Source organism: Cnephaeus nilssonii, assembly GCF_951640355.1.
Source record: "Cnephaeus nilssonii genome assembly, chromosome: 8".
NCBI classification, from domain to species: Eukaryota; Metazoa; Chordata; class Mammalia; order Chiroptera; family Vespertilionidae; genus Cnephaeus; species Cnephaeus nilssonii.
In genome coordinates this window covers 92,582,110-92,601,853 of record NC_137079.1, presented here as the reverse complement: position 1 = coordinate 92,601,853, position 19,744 = coordinate 92,582,110, and the positions used below count along the sequence as shown (strand labels likewise).

At 39.2% G+C, this 19,744-nt stretch overlaps 1 protein-coding gene across 2 annotated transcripts in view; it reads left to right on the top strand.

The window, feature by feature from the left end:
- The window catches only part of COG6 (component of oligomeric golgi complex 6), a 130,830-nt gene that overhangs the window by 57,174 nt on the left and 53,912 nt on the right, over positions 1–19,744 (top strand). For both annotated transcript variants that reach the window (XM_079779001.1, XM_079779000.1), the window contains exon 13: positions 4,461–4,578. In XM_079779001.1, coding sequence (XP_079635127.1) covers positions 4,461–4,578 — 118 coding nt within the window. The remainder of the gene's footprint in view (positions 1–4,460; positions 4,579–19,744) is intronic.

Genomic DNA, 19,744 nt, shown 5'->3' with positions numbered 1-19,744 from the left:
CAAATGGAGTAGGAGCAGGGAAGAGGCAATTCGATATATGAATACACCAACAGAGACTAGAATAATAACACATCAATAAAGCAGGTAAAGAAGATAAATTTTTTAAAATGGGAAGAAAGAAAGAGAAATACTAAAACAGGGAAAGGAGAAGCAAAATGGGAGTAAAAAATGAGAGAAGATAGGAAGAAAGAGGTTCAAAAAATAATATAAAAAAGGTAATATAAAAAATATAAAGTGAAGTGTTGTTTGCTTCATCCCAGTTTTAATGCCCCCTGGTAGCTGGTTTAGAACCCCACTCTTCTGTCTGTCTACTAATTCTGGACTTTCTGTTAGGTACTTAAGTGCTGGCCACTGTCAGGCACTATCTTTTGGCTTTTAGCACCCTGCTTGAATCTCCAAGCCATCCACAAATCCTCTGCTTATGTCAGTCTCTGTATGTCTTGGCTACAAACAGGCAGGGCCAATCTGCCCTCTTTTCCTGTCTGCCAGTTGTCAGTTTTAATCACTAAAGCATCTGTTTCCGACCGGGTTTTAGGTGCAGTTGGTGCTGTTTCGCTTTCAGGAAATAAGATGGGTGCCTTTTCCTGACCCAGAGCTACTCCTTCATGAGTTGCCCAAAATATTACCCTGTCTTTGGTTAAGGATCATTTATGGAGACCACTGGGCTTGGCTGGAAACCTGGAGTTTTTATCAGTCTGGTTCCCAGAATAGCAGGGCTGATGGCTCCTCTTCCAATGCAGTCACTAAGGGCTCCTATTGAGACCCATAGGCTTGGCCTTTGCCTTTATTTCCTTCTCTAAAGCTTGGAATGTAGGGTGTGGCAGGCTATATCACCTGAGGCTACTGAAAGGGCTAGCTTCTCTGGGGGGAAATGGCTGCTTAGGTTTGGAAGCTTAAGAGCATTCAGATGCAGGGCTCCTTGCCAATGTCTCCCTGCCCTGCTCCTGCCCTCAGGCACCTCGAGTCTGTGCCTGCCTCTGTGCGCCCCAGACTCAGGTGAGTGTCTGCAATTGAAAAGTCCTGTGTTCTGGGATTAAAGAGTGAAAACAAAGACAAAACAAACCAAAACCAAGAAGGAAACCCCGGCTTTCTCTCCCCACAGCATAGTGCTGCTTTCCCCTTGTGGCATCATGGCAGCCAGCAGCCCTGTCCTTTCTTTACACAGTTGGATGTTAAGCCTGTTGCCAAGGGATGCATCTTTGGTGCTTAGCCTGGGCATGGCTTCTATTCTTCTGAGGGAGCTGGCACTCCCATAATGCAGCTTCTTCCTCTACCTCTCGGCCTGCCAGCCCTCTCAAACCCACGTCCTGTTGTTCCTACTGGTCTCTAGGTGTTTTCTGCCCTTCCTTTTTGTACCTTGTCTCCTCAGCTCTTTTTGTACCTTGTCTCCTCATTTGTTCTTAGTTTGTTAATTCTGGTTGGTTGTTTTCCGATTTAGTTGTATTTCCACCTGTCTCGGGGATGAGGTGCATGACACGTCTGCCTATTTGGTCTCCATTTTTTATCTGTGTTTTAGATTTTTATGCTGAATGGGTTGGGGAAGATGTGGGAGAGTTTTGAAAGACTTGAGCTGATTTATGATTAATTCGACTCTGGGTACTCTGTAGATAATGTAATATAATGGGGCAAAAGGGGAACAAAGAAGGCATTTAGGAAGCAGTTTGTGATAGTCTTGGAGGTGGTGAAAAGTTGTTGGTTTTGGAGATATTTGATGTTATAGCCAGAAGGACATATCTGTGAACTAGATGAGGTTAGCTCTGAATAGTTACATGCTTGTAATATTTATTAATTTAGTGGTTAAGAAGAGAAGAAACCCCCAAAGAAAACTGGGAAGGAATAGGCACTGAAGTTGGAAAAAAATAGGAGATAATACAAGTTCCAAAAAATTTTTTCTCCTATACATTAAAACTGCTGGAGGATATAGATTCTATCACAATGCACGAGTAAACCAAAAGAGGGAAGATTTGAAATCCAGGAAACAGGGAGTTCAGTATACTTTGTTGCATTTTCTTTCTGTGGTTAATAACTGCTTGGTTTTATACTTGCTTACTTTTCTATGTCCTTATCATTGTTTTAGACCTAAACTATTAAGTAGACTCTGCATTTTCTACCATATATTCAAGAACACCCAGCTTACCTCCTCTGTTCTCTTCCCCACATCCCTCTCGGAGCCCTCATTCTACTTCTCCAATCTAAACTAGTTGCTCTCTAGGCTACTGCGTGGATATTACCCTGGGATTTGTCTTCTCACAAGCCTGCTCATTCCCTTGTGTTGGATTCCCTGATTCCTTGGTCAGCTCTGAATAGTATTTACATGCTTGTAATAATGAAACATTGAATATTTATTTACTGGAGTGCTATGATATAACAATTAGGAAGCCTGGGAAAGATGAAGGTTGATGTATTGAGTTGGAGGAGGAGCATTGTATAAGAGAATTTAGCTCTATCTTCTATATCAGGGAATTTGTATGTAATACCTAACATTGAAAAATTAAGTAATAGGAGTATGAAAAATTGGGTAGAAATATGAAGTGAAATACCAAAAGATAAGGTATATAAATGTTGAATCCCTATGTTGTACACCTGAAACTAATATAATATTATAGGTCAACTGTACTTTTAAAATAAGGAAATAGAGAAAGAAGGGAAGGAGGGAGGGAGGAAAGAAATAAGAAAAGAAAAGAGAAAAAGTGAGTGATTAGAAACTATGAATTGGTCTTCAAAATATGACAAGCTAGATAATGATTGAGAGGTCATGATAATAAGGATTAGCCTTTGTATTCATGGCTTTAAAGAAACCAGAGTGGGCTCAATGGAAATTGGTTTCTGAATCCAAATAAATTCAGGCAGGGAGCCTAAAGGAAAAACAAAACAGAAAAGCATCTACAAGTATCTGGTCTGGTTACTGATGTCTAGTGATTACTTAGTAAACGTTAGTAAATTCTAGATCTGAGTAATTGCAAAATATGGCTGATAACTCAAGTTTTTAAAAATAAATGATGTAAATATATGTTGTTCTCTCTCCAAATTTTTCACTAAAATATCAGTTTCTTTTTATATCCATTTAGTTTTATTTCCTCTTCCCTTGATGTATTATACTTTTATTAAGAGGCATACTTATTTTTATTATATGGCTAGGTATATTTGGAAATTCCAGTTTATTTTGGTGTTTAGCTTATAATATTTTTAACTGAGATACTTTAATTTTCAAAAAGTACAACTATTATGTGTCCCTATTTAGAAATCTTCTTTTACCTTACTGTTTATATATTTTTTAAATTGTTAATTTGCTTTGTCTCCATTAACTGTATAGAAATTTATCCCAATATATTTTCATTTCAGAATATATTAAAATATATAGTATTAGTGTTTTATAACATATGTAGTATGTCAGTTCTCAGTCAATTTGCTGTATTTTTTGCTTATTATCTACCATTATTTATTAATACCATTATATGTATTTTTAGCAATCTAAACATTTTTTAGTATAGTAAGTAATATGTTATTTTGCCGGTGGAAATTATTCCCTTCAGGATTACAGTATATTTTTGCATCCACAAAAACCCTTTTCCCCTAAAAACACATTTTAAAATCACTTTCAATACATGAATTAGAAAAATCAAATTGGGAATTTTCTTATATACATGCTTGTCTTATATCCTGGGAAAAATGGGAAACCCCATTGGATAGGTCTAAAGAAATATCCTTGTAATGGTAAATTGAGAATTGCAAATGGGCTGATTATTATTTCAAAATATCACATTATTCATAATTAGTCTAATTATATATCTGCTACTTAGGTAGCTTTATAAATTTTGAGAAACTATAATTTATAGGTGTGTTACTGATATGGTATAATGATTTTAATTCAAGGAATAACTCAGTATTAATAAAGTTTAAATGTTCTATCAGTAGAGCTATTGATGAAATGGTTTTCCTACAATTAAAATTATATATTCTTGGATAAACAAGTCATGCATTTATTTTAGTAGTGGAAAAATAGAAATACAGGTTTGCATATTATGAGTCTGTTCTAACCCACTGTTTTTTTAAAGAGATTGTGAAGTATTAAAAATATAGTACTTTGTTTTCATTTCTTCATTATCTAACTCATAATGAAAACAAAAACACACCAAACTGTCATTTTTATGTGAAACCAGAGTAATTGGTTTTAATTCACAGTTACTGATGTAAATTTTTATATCATTATGAATCTTCTATATAAAAACTTTTATTTTTTCTATTTGACTTTGGGTGGTGGGCACACAATGCAATAAACACTTCATGTATTATAGAAATGTACACTTGCAACCTGTATGATCCTGTTAACCAGTGTCATCCCAATAAATGTAATAAAATAAACTTTTATTTAAATCTAGATCTTTCTAAATAATTTTATTCAATTAAATAACTGAATTGTTTTAGCCTGTTTTGCAACCTGAAATGTTCTTTGCTTTTAGTGGCATTGTTGGAAATAGTGCAACCACATTGTTGACTACCATTGAAGAAATGCATTTGCTAAGCAAAAAAATATTCTTCAATAGCTTGAGTCTTCATGCAAGTAAATTAATGGACAAGGTATGTTTGAAGAATGCAATTCTTAAACTATTTGAATGTGTATCTTTCACATTTAATGTTTTGCTGTTTTTACACTGGTGATTTTTTTTTCTCATTTCATAAAATGTTTTCTTGAGTTCTTCCTATGAATAACAACATTCATTTTGAGATGCTTACTGGATCTAGGTTTATAGCCTGTGTTCCTGGAACAGCATAACATTGAGTCATAATTGTAGATAGGATCTTAAGCCCTAGTTTCATTACCGTTTTTCTATAACCAAAATTTTGTAACTAAATCAAACTTACTGTCTTTAGGTCAGGGCTAAAATGACATACAAATTAGAAAACTGGAACTCTTACTTAATGTTTTTTTAAGCAGTTTATTGTATTTTTACTCTCTGATGGTCCAGCTTGGTCTTTATGAAATGTATGCTCCTTTGAATTTAGTACTATAATTAATTATGGAAATAAACATGATAATAACCCCTTCCCCAAGAAATAAAACCAAATAAATAACAGCAACAGAAAACTGAAAGAATCCTATGAGAACTAATATTTTAAATTGAGCAGTGTGTTGTGACAGGACCTAAAGGAATGGGTTTATAGTGATTAAATTTTTTTCCTTTTGATTATTATAGTCTAAAGTTTTTCAAGGATGCACTACAGTCACTATGCTGGCTTCTTCTTCTCCTTTTTAACTATGCTGTTGTATCTAATAGCCTGGTTATATTAGGCACAGGTTTTATAATATAGTGTATGACAGTCAGTAGCAAGCCAGTCTAGAGTATCTTGTCAATTTTTATATTCCTGAACACAGAGAAGCTTTAATAGGAGTTTTCTCTCTGACCACCATGCATGACTCAAATTCTTTTGGAAAAGCAACATGAATTTGTAGAACTGGCATATTTATCTTATACTTTTTCCTGTTTTATGTATTTCTGTTTGCACAAAAAGTTTACTAACAATTCTGGTTATGTGTATATACTTAGAGGCATTTTTATTTCAATACAATTTTTAAGAAATTATTTATATATGATAAAAACTTTGAACATGAATAAGTGTACTAGCTGATGAGAATTCAAAATCAAACAATCAAGGTCTATTGGCCTCAAATTGCTTCTCCTTTAGCAGAAAATAGTCCAATAAATTAGTGATTACTACAGAATCACATGTTTTTTGAAAGGTGTGTGTTCAAGGCCTTTTAACACATTAAGAGGAGTATACCTTCATATACTCCTTTGCAGAGAGGAGCTTTTCTGAGAGGGACATATAAGAATTGAACTTTGTCGGTCATGAGGGATTTAGATAGGTGAAAAGGGGACTGGGTATAGATCATCCCGAGTAGAGGAAATAAATGGAACATGCAAGAACACAAGCTTTGAGTCACAAATAAATTTTTTCTTTCATTTAGTAAAAAAAAATCACTTGGAAAGTATTATGGCATATAAATAGGAGAAAGGCCAGGCTGCAAATTGGGCAATTAGGGCACTAATGAAGTAATTTTAATGGAAATATGTGCTCTAAGGCTTCTAGGAAGAGCCATGAAGGGATAGATTCTTAAAAGGTAAATATAAATTTTCCAAAGTTGGTGACTGAATGAATGTTAGTAAATTATAGGGAGGGGTCAAAAATAATTCCTAAGTTAGCCAGTTGGGAATATTGATATTAATCATAAGTATCTAGAACACAGAGGGTAAGAAAAGAGTGTATGAACAGGTTGGAAATATAAAAGAGTTAGAGAACCTAAAAAGAAACAAAAATAATGGAAAACATAAAAGATTTGACCTCGTGAGCAGCCCACCCCTGTCTGAGGAGCAGCAGCCGCGTGAGCAAACTACCCCCATCTGAGGAGCAGCAGCTACGTGAGAAGCCCACTCCTGTACAAGGAGCAGCAGCCCTGCGAGCAACCTGCCCCTGTCGAAGGAGCAGTAGCCTTGCGAGCAGCCTGCCCCCATCCAAGGAGAGGCAGTCCACCCCCCATCCAAGGAGCAGTAGCTTGTGAGCAGCCCACCCCCGTCCCAGGAGCAGCAGCTGCATGAGAAGCCCACACCCATCTTAGGATCAGCAACCCTGTGAGCAGCCCGCCCCGTTTATGGAGCAGCAGCGACACAAGCAGTCCACCCATGTCTGAGGAGCAGCAGCTGCGTGCAACCTGCCCCCATTAAAGGAGCAGCATCCCCGTGAGTAGCCTGCCCCTGACAGTGGAGCAACAGCAACACAAGCAGCCCACCCCCATCCCAGGAGTAGCAGCTGCTACTGCCTGAGGAGCAGCTGCTGCACGAGGAGCCATTGCCACACAAGGGGCAGCCCCTGCTTGACTCGACACCTAGGTACCGTGGTGAGAACAAAAATGGGTAGACAAAGAAACTCCCAAAGGAAAGAAAGGAGGCATCTCCAGAAAAGCAGCTAAGTGAAACAGAGGCATGCAATATGTCAGAAAAGGAATTTAGAATCATACAGTTCATAAACCGGATGGATGAAAAAATCAACAACTTATGTAAGAATCAAGAAGAAATAAAGAGTGATATAGCTGCAATAAAAAACACCAGGGAAAGTTTCAACAGTAGACTAGGAGAAGTGGAGGACCGAATTAGCGAATTAGAATACAGGGGAGCAAAACACACCCAAACTGAATTGCAGTTGGAGAAAAACATTAAATGACAGGAGGAGTGCCTAATGGAGCTTTGGGAAAACATGAAACGAAGCAACATACGAATAATAGAGGTGCGAAAACAACAGGAAGAGGAACAAGGGTTAGAAAACCTATTTGAAGAATTAATATCAGAAAACTTCCCTGATGTGGAGAAGAAAAAAGTCACACAAGCACAGAGAATCCCAAACAAGATGAACCCGAAAAGACCCACACCAAGACACGTCATAATTACGATGGCAAACCTTCAGATCAAAGAGAGAATCTTAAAGGCTGTAAGAGAGACAGACAGTTACATACAAAAGGATCTCCCATTAGATTATCAAATGATTTCTCAACAGAAACACATCAGGCCAGAAAAAAATGGAAAGAAATTTAAAAAGTGAGGCAAAGCAAGGAACTGAATCCACGAATACTCTATCCAGCAAGGCTATCATTCAAAATTGAAGGGGAAATAGGAGCTTCACAGACAAAAAAAGGCTAAGGAAGTTTATCACTACTAAGCCAACAATGTAAGAAATGCTAAAGGGACTGGTGTAAAAAGAAGAAATAAAAAGGGAAGAAGGAATACAGCCACAAAAAATAAAAATGGCTACAAACAAGTACTTATCAATAATAACTTTAAATGTAAACGGACTAAATGCTCCAATCAAAAGACATTGAGTGGCTGAATGGATAAAAAAAAAAAAAAATGACCCATATATATGCTGTCTACAAGAGACCCATCTCAGAACAAGGGACTCACACAGACTGAAAATGAATAGATGGAAAAATATCTTTCAGACAAATGGAAATGAAAAAAAAAAGCTGGGGTAGCAATATTTATATCCAACAAATTAGACATCTAAGTGAAGGCCATAACAAGAGATAAGAAAGGACACTTCATAATACTAAAGGTATCGATACAAAAAGAGGATATAACCCTGATAAACATATATGAACCCAATGCAGGAGCAAGTAAATACATAAAAAAAACTCTTGGAAGATATCAAGGGAGAGATCTACAACAATTCAATCATAGTAGGGAACTTTAATACACCACTGACATCACTGGATAAATCCTCTAGACAAAAAATCAGCAAAGAAATAGCAATCCTAAATAACTCACTAGACCAGTTGGAGTCAATTGACATCTTCAGAACATTTCACCCCAAAGCCACAGAATATACGTTCTTCTCAAGTGCACATGGGACATTTTCAAAGTTAGACCACATATTGGGTCACAAGCAAAGTCTCTCCAAATTCAAGAAGATTGAAATCACATGAAGCATCTTCTCAAACCCCAATGGCATAATATTAGAAATAAACTACAATAAAAACAATTAAAAAATTCAAACATTTGGAAGCTGAATAGCATGCTATTAAACATTGATTGAGTTACCAAAGAAATCAAAGAAGAAATTAAAAACATGCTGTAAACAAATGACAGTGAAAACACAAACATCTAAAATCTTGGGAAAACAATGAAAGCAGTCCTATAACTCTACAACTTAAAGAATTAGAAAGAGAGCAACAAGAAAAGCCCAGAGTGAGCAGAAGGAAGGAGATGATAAAGATCAGAGCAGAAATATATGACATAGAGACCAAAAAACAATACAAAAGATCAATGAAACCAAGAGCTCGTTCTCTGAAGGGATAATCAAGATTGATGAACCTCTAGTCAGGCTCACCAAGAAGCAAATAGAGAGGACCCAAATAAAATCAGAAATGAAAGAGGTGAAATAACAATAAACCCCAGAGAAAAACAAAGGATTGTTAAAAAATACTATGAACAACTCTATCCAGCAAACTAGACAACCTGGAGGAAATGGACGAAGTCCTAGAAAAATACAACCTTCCAAAACTCAATCAGGAAGAATCTAAAAATCTCAATAGACTAATAACTATGGAAGAAATTGAAGCAGTCATCAAAAACCTTCCAACAAACAAAAGTCCGGGGCCACACGGCTTCACAGGAGTTTTACCAAACATTCAAAGAAGAACTGAAACCTATCCTCAGATTATTCCAAAAAATTCAAGAGGAAGGAACACTTCCAAGCTCATTTTATGAAGCCAGCATCACCGTATTACCAAAACCAGATAAAGACAACACAATGAAAGAGAATTACAGGCCAATATCCTTGATGAACATAGATGCTAAAATCTTCAACAAAATTCTATCAACTTGGATTCAGCATTACATTAGAAAGATTATACACTATGACCAAGTTAGGATTTACCCCGGGAATGCAAAGATGGTACAATATCCGCAAATCAATAAACCTGATACAGCACATAAAGAAATTGAGAGAGAAAAATCACATAGTAATATCAAGCAATTCAGAAAAAGTATTTCACAAAATCCAATACCCTTTCTTGATAAAAACTCTCAGCAAGGTGGGAATAGAAGGATCATACCTCAACATAATAAAAGCCTTATATTACATACCCAGACAACATCACACTCAATGGGCAAAAATTAAAACCATTTTCTCTAAGAACTTGAATAATACAGGTATGCCTGCTCTCACCACTCCTATTTGACATAGTACTGGAAATACTACCCATTGCGATCAGACAAGAAAAAGAAATGAAAGGCATCCAAATTGGAAAAGAAGAAGTAAAACTGTCCTTATTCGCAGATGACATGATACTGTACATAGAAAACTCTATAAAGACTCCATCAAAAAATTATTAAGACTTAATAAATGAATTCGGCAATGTAGCAGGATACAAAGTTAACTCAAGAACTCTATGGCATTTCTATATACCAAAAGTGAACTTATAGAAAGAGAGACTAAAAAAGCAATCTCATTTACCATCACACCAAAATATTAAGATACCTAGGAATAAACTTAACTAAAAAGGAAAAAGACCTGTATTCAGAAAACTACAGCACACTGAAAAAAGAGATAGAGGAAGACATAAACAGATGGAAGAACATACCGTGTTCATGGATTGGTAGAATCAACATCATTAAAATGTCCATATTACCTAAAGCAATCTATACATTCAATACACTCCCCATCCAAATACCAATGGCATATTTCAAAGACCTAGAACAAACTTTCCAAAAATTTATCTGGAATAAAAAAAAAAGATCCTGAATAGCTCAGCAATCCTGAGAATGAAGAACAATGTTGGAGGGATCTCAATGCTAGCTATCAAGCTGTATTACAAAGCCACTATTTTCAAAACTGCCTGGTACTAGCACAAGAACAGATATATAGACCAATGGAATAGAATAGAGAACCCAGAAATCGACCCAAACCACTATGCTCAATTAATATTTGACAAAGGAGGCAAGAACATACAATGGAGTCAAGACAGTCTCTTCAATAAATGGTGTTGGGGAAATTGGACAGATATATGCAAAAAAAAAATGAAACTAGACTACAAACTTACACCATACACAAAAATAAACTTAAAATGGATAAAGAACTTAAGACGGGAAACCATAAAAATCTTAGAGGAAGCCATACGTAGCAAAATAGCAGACATTTGTCATAGCAATATATTTAACAACTAGAAGCCGGGTGCACGAAATTCGTGCACGGCAGGGGGTTGTCCCTCAGCCCAGCCTGTACCCTCTCTAATCTGGGACTCCTGGTGGGATCGGGCCTAAACGGGCAGTCGGACATCCCTCTCACAATCCAGGACTGCTGACTCCCAACTGCTTGCCTGCCTGCCTTCCTGATTGCCCCTAACCACTCTGCTGCCAGCCTGGTTGATGCTTATCTGCTCCCCTGCCAGCCTGTTTGCCCCCAACTTCCCTCCTCTGCCAGCCTGGTCACCCCTAACTGCCCTCTCCTCCAGGGTTGATCACCTCCAACTGCCCTCCCTTGCAAGCCTGGTCCCTCTCAACTGCCCTCCCTTGCAGGCCGGGTGCCTCCCAACTGCCCTCTCCTGCTGGCCATCTTGTGGTGGCCATCTTGTGTCCACATGGGGGCAGGATCTTTGACCACATGGGGGCAGCTATATTGTGTGTTGCAGTGATGATCAATCTGTATATTACTCTTTTATTAGATTGGATAGAGGCCTGGTACAGGGGTGGGGGCCAGCTGGTTTGCCCTGAAGGGTGTCACAGATAAGGGTGGGGGTTCCCTTGGGGTGTGGGGCGGCCTGAGCGAGGGGCCTGTGGTGGTTTGCAGGCTGGCCACGCCCCCTGGCAACCCAAGGGGAGGCCCTGGTATCTGGAATTTATTTTCCTTCTACAATTGAAACTTTGTAGCATGGAGCGGAGCCAAGCCTGGGGCTCCGGCAGCCATTTCTGTGGCAGTTAATTCACCTTCTACAATTGAAACTTTGTAGCCTTAAGCGGGTGAGCCCGGCCAGGGTGTGCGGAAAGCTTTGCTTCCCCTATTGCCACCGGCAACCCTGGCCTGCTCTCTCAAGCTCCATTCTGCCGCCATTTGTTTGAATTTGTTTACCTTCTATAATTGAAACTTTGTAGCTTGAGTGGAGGCTTAGGCCTGCAACGGCTGGCAGAAAGCTTGGCTTCCTCTGTTACCTGGGAAACCTTGCTCTCTGTGGCTGTAGCCATCTTGGATTGGGGTTAATTTGCATACTCGCCCTGATTGGCTGGTGGGCGTGGCTTGGCTGGTGGGTGTGGCTTATGTAGCGGAGTGATGGTTAATTTGCATATTACCATTTTATTAGAGAGGATACAGCACCTAGGGCAATGGAAACTAAGGAGAAAGTAAACAAATTGGAATACATCAAAATAAAAAGCTTCTGCACAGCAAAAGAAACCATCGACAAAACACAAGAAAGCCCACTGCATGGGAGAACATATTTGTCAATGTTATCTCCAATAGGGTTTATTCTCCAACATTTACTGGGAACTCATACAACTTAACAAAAGGAAGACAAAGAACCCAATCAAAAAATGGTCAACGAAATAAGACATAAGGAAGGCCAAGATACATATGAAAACATGCTCAAAGTCACTAATCATCTGAGAGATGCAAATGAAAAGAACAATGGAGTAGCATCTCACCCTGTCAGAATGGCCATCATCAACAAATCAACAAAGGACAAGTGCTGGCAAGGTTGTGGAGAAAAAGGAACCCTCGTACACTGCTGGTGGGAATGCATACTGGTTCAGCCACTGTGGAGAACAGTATGGAGTTTCCTCAAAAAACTAAAAATGGAACTCTCATTTGACCCAGTGATTCCACTTCTAGGAATATATCCCAAGAAACTAGAAACACCTGTCAGAAAGGATATATGCACCCCTATGTTCATAGCAGCACAATTTACCATAGCTAAGATAGGGAAGCTTCCTAGGTGCCCATTAGCAGATGAGTGCATTAAGAAACTGTGGTACATCTACACAATGGAATACTATGCTGGGGTAAAAAAGAAGGAATTCTTACCATTTGCAAAAGCATGGATGGAACTGAAGAGCATTATGGTAAGTGAAATGAACCAATCAGAAAAAGATAAATATCACATGATCTACGTCATTTATAGAAAATAATGTACAACATAAGCTGATGAACAAAAACAGATCCAGAGACAGAGAAGCATCTTTCAGACCTTCAAACCTCAGAGAGAAAGTAGTGGAGGGTGGGGGTAAAGGGGAGAGATAAACCAAAGGACTTGTATGCATGCATATAAGCCTTACCAATCAATGGACACGGACAATGGGGTTGACGGCATGAATGGGAGGGTGGTTGGGACGCAATAGGGAGATAAGGACACATATGTAATACTTTAATCAAAAAAATTAAGAAATTTGAGCAGGTAGAAGAATGACTTAATGAACTTGAAGATAGTTCAATGGAAATTTCAAGTCTGAGGAATCAACAGAAAATACAGAGCCTAAGTGACCTGTGGAATACTATTAATCAGACCAGCTTGCATATTGTGGAAATGCTAGAAAAATAAGAGAGAAAGGTGAAGAGAGAATATCTGGTGGAATAATAGCTAAAAAATTCCCATGTTTGATTAAAGACATGAGTAAAGAAATCCAATAACTCAAGGTCCTCTAAATAAGATTAGTTTAAATAGACCCATGTATACTATATAATAAAGATGTATTATGCAAATTGACCCTCACACACTCACACAAATGGCTGTCCACATGTGGTCAAAGATGGCCACCACAAGATGGCAGGCAGCAGAGGGTAGTTGTGGGTGATCAGGCAAGCAGGGGAGGGCAGTTGGGGGTGATCAGGCCAGCAGGACAGGGCAGTTCGGGGCGACAGGGCCTGTAGGGGAGGGAGGGCAGTTGGTGGGGACTAGTCCTTCAGGGGAGGGCAGTTGCGGGTGACCAGGCCTGCAGGAGAGGACAGTTGGGGGCAATCAGGCCTGTGGAGGGGGGGAGTTGGGGGGGATCAGGCCTGCAGGGGATTGCAGTTGGGCCAACCAGGCCTGCAGGGGAGGGCAGTTGGGGACCAGGGCTGCAGTGGAGGGCAGTTGGTGACAACCTGGCCTGCAGGGGAGGATAGTTGGAGGGTACCAGACTTGTAGGAGAGGGCAGTTGGGGGCGACCTGGCCTGCAGGGGAGGGCAGTTGGGGACAACAGGGCCTGCAAGGGAGAGAGGGCAGTTGGGGGGGACAAGTCTTGCAGGGGAGGGCAGTTGGGGGCCACCAGGTCTGCAGAGGAGGACAGTTGGGGGGATCAGGCCTGCATGGAAGGGCAGTTGTGGGGGACCAGGCCTGCAGGGGGGGGCAGTTAGGGGTGACTGGGCCGGCAGGGGAGGGCAGTTGGGAGGGACCAGGCCTGCAAGTGAGGGCAGTTGGGGTGACCGGGCCGGCAGAGGAGGGCAGTTTGGAGGGACAGGCCTGCAAGGGAGGGCAGTTAGGCTGACCAGGCTGGCAGAGGAGGGCAGTTAGGGCGACCAGGCCTGCAGGGGAAGGCAGTTGGGAGGGACAAGGCCTGCAGGGGAGGGCAGTTGTGGGGAGGCAACTGGGAGGGACAAGGCCTGCAGGGGAGGGCAGTTAGGGGGGACCAGACCTGCAGGCGAGGGCGGTTGGTGGGGGACCAGGCCTCCAGGGGATGGCAGTTGGGGGGAACCAGGCCTCTAGGGGAGGGCATTTTGGGGCGACCAGGCCAGTAGGGGAGGGCAGTTAGGGGCAATTGGGCCTGCAGGGAAGCAGTTAGGCGTCGATCAAGCTAGCAGGGGAGTGGTTAGGGGGTGATCAGGCTGGCAGGCAGAAGCGGTTAGGGGCAATCAGCCAGGCAGGCAGGCGAGCAGTTTGGAGCCAGCAGTCCTGGATTGTGAGAGTGATGTAGAGGTGTCCCAGATTGGAGACGGTGCAGGCTGGGCTGAGGGATACCTCCCACCCCTTGCCGTGCACGAATTTCGTGCACCGGGCCTCTAGTATCTTTATAAAGTTTTAATACATTATATTAGAGGTTGTGGTGGTACTGTTTTACCCACAGCATCTACATGAATTGCTGCGGATTTACTTCTTGGTGGAAGAACCTTTCATTCCCAATATAAATTACCAAATCCATTAAATGAAACTTCAATTTCTAGACTCGATATAAAGAGTATAGTTACTAAAACCATTAAAAAAGCCCAACTTCTTATTATTGATGAATGCACCATGGCATTCAGTCATGTTATAAGCGCCATAGACAGATTACTAAGAGAAATTATGAATTTGAATGTTGCATTTCGTGGGAAAGTTCTCCTTCTTGGAGGGGATTTTTGACAATGTCTCAGTATTGTGCCATATGCTATGTGATCGGCCATAGTACAAACGAGTTTAAAGTACTATAATGTTTGGGGATATTTCAGAAAGTTGTCTGTTAAAACAAATATGAGATCAGAGGATTCTGCTTATAGTGAATGGTTAGTAAAACATGGTGATAGCAAACTTGATAGCAGTTTTTATTTAGGAATGGATAGTACTGAAATCCCCTGTGAAATGATTTGTAATGGATCTATTATTTTTTTAAAATAAGTCTTTATTGTTCAGATTATTACATATGTTCTTCTTCCCCCCCCCCCCCATAGCTCCCCTCCACCTGATTCCCCACCCCACCCCATGCCCTTACCCCCTGCCACTGTCTTCATCCATAGGTGTAAGATTTTTGTCCAGTCTCTTCCTGCTCCCCTCACACCCCCTTCTCCCCGAGAATTGTCAGTCCACTCCCTTTCTATGCACCTGATTCTATTTTATTCATCAGTTTATTCTGTTCATCAGATTTTTTTATTCACTTGATTTTTAGATTCATTTATTGATAGGTATGTATTTGTTGTTCATAATTTTATCTTTACCTTTTTCTTTTTCTTCCTCTTCTTAAAGAATACCCTTCAGCATTTCATATAATCCTGTTTTGGTGGTGCTGAACTCCTTTAGCTTTTTCTTGTCTGTGAAGCTCTTTATCTGACCGTCAATTCTAAAAGCTTTGCTGAGTAGAGTAATCTTGGTTGTAGGTTTTTGCTGTTCATCACTTTGAATATTTCTTGCCATTCCCTTCTGGCCTGCATAGTTTCTGTTGAGAAATCAGCTGACAGTCATATGGGCATTCCCTTGTAGGTAACTAACTGTTTTTCTCTTTCTGCTTTCAAGATTCTCTCTTTGTCTTTTGCCCTTGGCATTTTAATTATGATGTGTCTTGGTGTGGTCCTCTTTGAATCCTTCTTGTTTGAGGTTCTCTGCGCTTCCTGGACTTGTAAGTCTATTTCTTTCACCAGGTAGGGAAGTTTTCTGTCATTATTTCTTCTAATAGGTTTTCAATATTTTGCTCTCTCTCTTCTTCTGGCACCCCAATAATTCAGATGTTGGTACGCTTAAAGTTATCCCAGAGGCTCCTTACACTATCTTCATACTTTTGGATTCTTTTTTCTTTTCTGGTTGGGTGTTTTTTGTTTCCTCATGTTTCAAATCTTTGGTTTCATTCTTGGGGTCCTTTAATCTACTGTTGAATTTCTGTATATTCTTTATTTCAGACAGTGTAAGCTTAATTTCTGAGTGGTCCTTTTCCATTTTTTTTGGCATTCTCATTAAGACCTGGTGCCTGCAGTGGGTGCAGGCAGTGGCTCCGGCGCCGGCAGTGGGTGTGAGCGGGGCCAGCACCAGCAGCAAGTGCGAGCGCTGGGCAGGACAGCAGTGCAGGAGCAAAGAATTTTCAGTAACCACCATAGTCTCACCCCAATGACAGCAACCGCCTTGGTCTGGCGCCCCCGCTCTGTACCCATGCGCTGCTGCCGCCCGCCCTGCTCCGCCCCGCTCCACCCCGCCCGGGCTTTCCCTCTGGCAGTCACCTTGCTTTCCGCTTTTCCTCCCTCTTCCTTCTAAGTTGTCTTCAGTATTCACTCCTCCCTCCCTCAGCATATGCAAATTAACCTCCATCTTTGTTGGGTAATTTGCATACTCGCCCTGATTGGCTTGTGGGCGTGGCTTTGGCTTGTGGGCATGGCTTGGGTGTAGCGAAGGTGCGGTCAATTTTCATAGTACTATTTTATTAGGTAGGATAGATTAGCTCTAGTTAAGCCAGGTTATGACTTTTGCTTAAATTTGCACAGCTTTTAAAGACCTTAATTCAAGGGGATGAAAAAAAAAGATTTCAGCTTTCCCGCATCTGTGCATAAGATTTTTATCATTGGTCTTGTTTTGATTGGCAATTTAAAAAATTTTAAATGAGTTTTTGAAAGATATTCTTTAAGTTCTTTTGTTTCTAAACGCCGCTATGTTGTCGTTTATAATTAAAAAGAGAAAATTGCACATTAAACATCTAGGATCTTAATGATGTAGTATTTGTAGTTACACTAAAGTTCTACACCCAAATTAGCTTTCCTGGAGGATTTAGTAAATTCATGGTTATTATTTTTTTTATTTATGAAAGGTATTGTGAAACTGAGACACACACATTTCCTCTGGTGTATGTGGCTCCCTATTCTAATTTAAAGCTGTTAGACTTCTGGCTAATCTCATGATTTGTAGAGATTCCACTGAATAATATTTTATATGAATAACTTCTATTCATTTTACATTACTTAAGAATATATATGAATTAACATGTTATAACTACATATTTTAATTAAATTTATAAATTTATGAATATACTTATTTTTTTAAATAAATGTTTAATTTTATTTTAAACATGAAAACACAAAGAAGAGAATAACAATCACCCATACCTTGTCATTCTGAATTAACTGTTACTAACAGGTTGGCATGTTTTATTCAATTCTGGGAACAGAGATCATGATTTTTGTAAAATTGATATGCATTTACTCATTATAAAAAATTCACACCATGCAGAAAGGCACAAATTTGAAAGTTTCTAAAATCTTTCAACTTGGAAATAACATTAGTTAACCATTGTTACCATCAGTTTAACAACATTCTAGATACTCTTTAAAAGTGGATGAATGGTCCTGGATGGTGTGGCTCAGTTGGTTAAGAGTCTCCCATACACCAAACTTTGATTCCCAGTCAGGACACATGCCTGGGTTGCGTGCTGGGTCCCAATGCTGGGGAGTGCTGGAAGCCGCCAATTGGTGTTTCTCTCTCACATTGATGTTTTCCCCTCTCTCTTCCTCTTTCTCTAAAACCAATAAAAGCTTTTTTTTAAAAAAGCCCAAATGGGGAAAAAATATCCTTGAGTGAGAATTTTAAAAAAAGGGTGGTGGGGAGGGAATGGATAAAATTACTTTTATAGAGGTGACTTTATATTCTGAAAATTTTCTCAGGTCAAATTTATTTGAATTTAATAGAAAAGGGGAAGTAAAACTGAAGGAGATATGAAACTTGAAATAAATATTTCCTTCATGGGAGATATTTTTCCTTCGTTTTTTTCAGTTTTGGCTTTATGTATTTTGGGGCTCAATTATTAGCTGCACATCTATCTATATAAAACCCTAATATGCAAATTGACTGAATAGTGTGACGACCGGTGGAACGACTGGTTGCTATGACATGCACTGACCACCAGGGGGCAGATGCTCAACACAGGAGCTGCCCACAGCCCTCAGGCCCCAACCAGTGGCGGGGGCAGGGCTGGTGAGCAGGCAGTGCCAGGCCAGCCAAGGCGGGTGCAAGTGAGGGCCCCGATTCACACATACACACACACACACACACACACACACACACACACACACACACATACACCCCTGTAGCTCCACAGATTGGCCCTGATCGCCAGCCAGGCCTAGGGACCCTACTCGTGCAAGAATTTCATGCACTGGGCCTCTAGTATTTTTATAATAAACATTATAAGAATGTCCTTTGTTTCTAGTAGCAGTTTTTGTCTTTTGTCTGAAATTACTGTAGCCACTTTGGCTCTTTTGGTTATTGTCTGCAAAGTATATATTTTCCATATTTTTACTTTTAAGCTTTTTGTGTCTTTAAATCTAAAATGTGTTTCTTGAAGACAGCATATAGTTGGGTCAGTGTGTTTTTTTAAAATCCGTCTGCTAATCTCTGATTTTTGGTTGGCACATTTAATCCTTTTAAATTTAATTTAGTTTCTGATAAAGTAGCATTTATATATGCCATTTTGTTACTTGTTTTTGTATTACTTAATTTTTTTTTGCTCTCAGTTCCACCATTACTGCCTTCTTTTGTGTTTAGTAAATATTTTCTAGTATGCTTTTTTAATTCCCTTATTCTTTATTTAAACATGTGTGTGAATGGTTTGTTATTTTCTTAGTGGTGGCCTGCAAATTACAATTAAATATCTTAATTTATAACTCTTTAATTTTTATTAATACCAAGTATTTTCAGTAATATACAAAAAATTTTGCTCCTATATAGTCCCATTATCCTCTTCCTTCATGGTATTATTGTTTTGAATTAAGTCTTTTTACATTGTGTCTTCACCAACATAGATTTATAATTATTGCTTCATGCATTTGTCTTTTAATGAAGATAGGAAAAAAATGGGAGTTTCAAACAGAAAGTACATTAGTAATGTCTTCTATATTTACTTATGTTGGAATCTTTAATGGTGTTCTTTATTTCTTCATGAGAATTTGAGTTATTGTTTAGTGTCCCTTCATTTTAGCTTGAAGGATTGATTCCCTTTAACGTCTTGTAGAGCAGGCTTGCTAATGAAGAATTTTTGTGTTTTTTGGGAATGTGTTAATTTCTCTTTCATTCTTAAAGAATAATTTTGCTGAATGCCGAATTCTTGATTGACAGTCTATTTCTTTCGAGCCTTGCATGTTTCATCCACTGTCTTCAGGTCTTCATGTTTTCTGATGAGAAATCAGCTGTTAATCTTATTGAGAATCCGTTGTTCATGATGAGTTATTTCTCTTAATGCTTTTAGATTCTTTCTTTGTCTTTTGACAGTTTGATTATGATGTATCTCAGAGTGGATCATTTTAAGTTTATTGTACTTGGAGTTCATGAATTTGGATGTTTAAATAGATTTTAAAAAATCAAATTTGTGAAGTCTTCTGCCATTATTTTTTCAAATATTCTTTCGACATCCCTTCCTTCTTCTGAGATCACCCATTTTACTTATGTTGTTAATGGTGTTCCAGCAGTCTCTGAGGTGCTGTTAATTTTTTTCATTCTTTTTTCTTTGTTTTTTTCAGACCGCATAATTTTAATTGACCTATCTTCCAGTTCACTGATTATTCATTC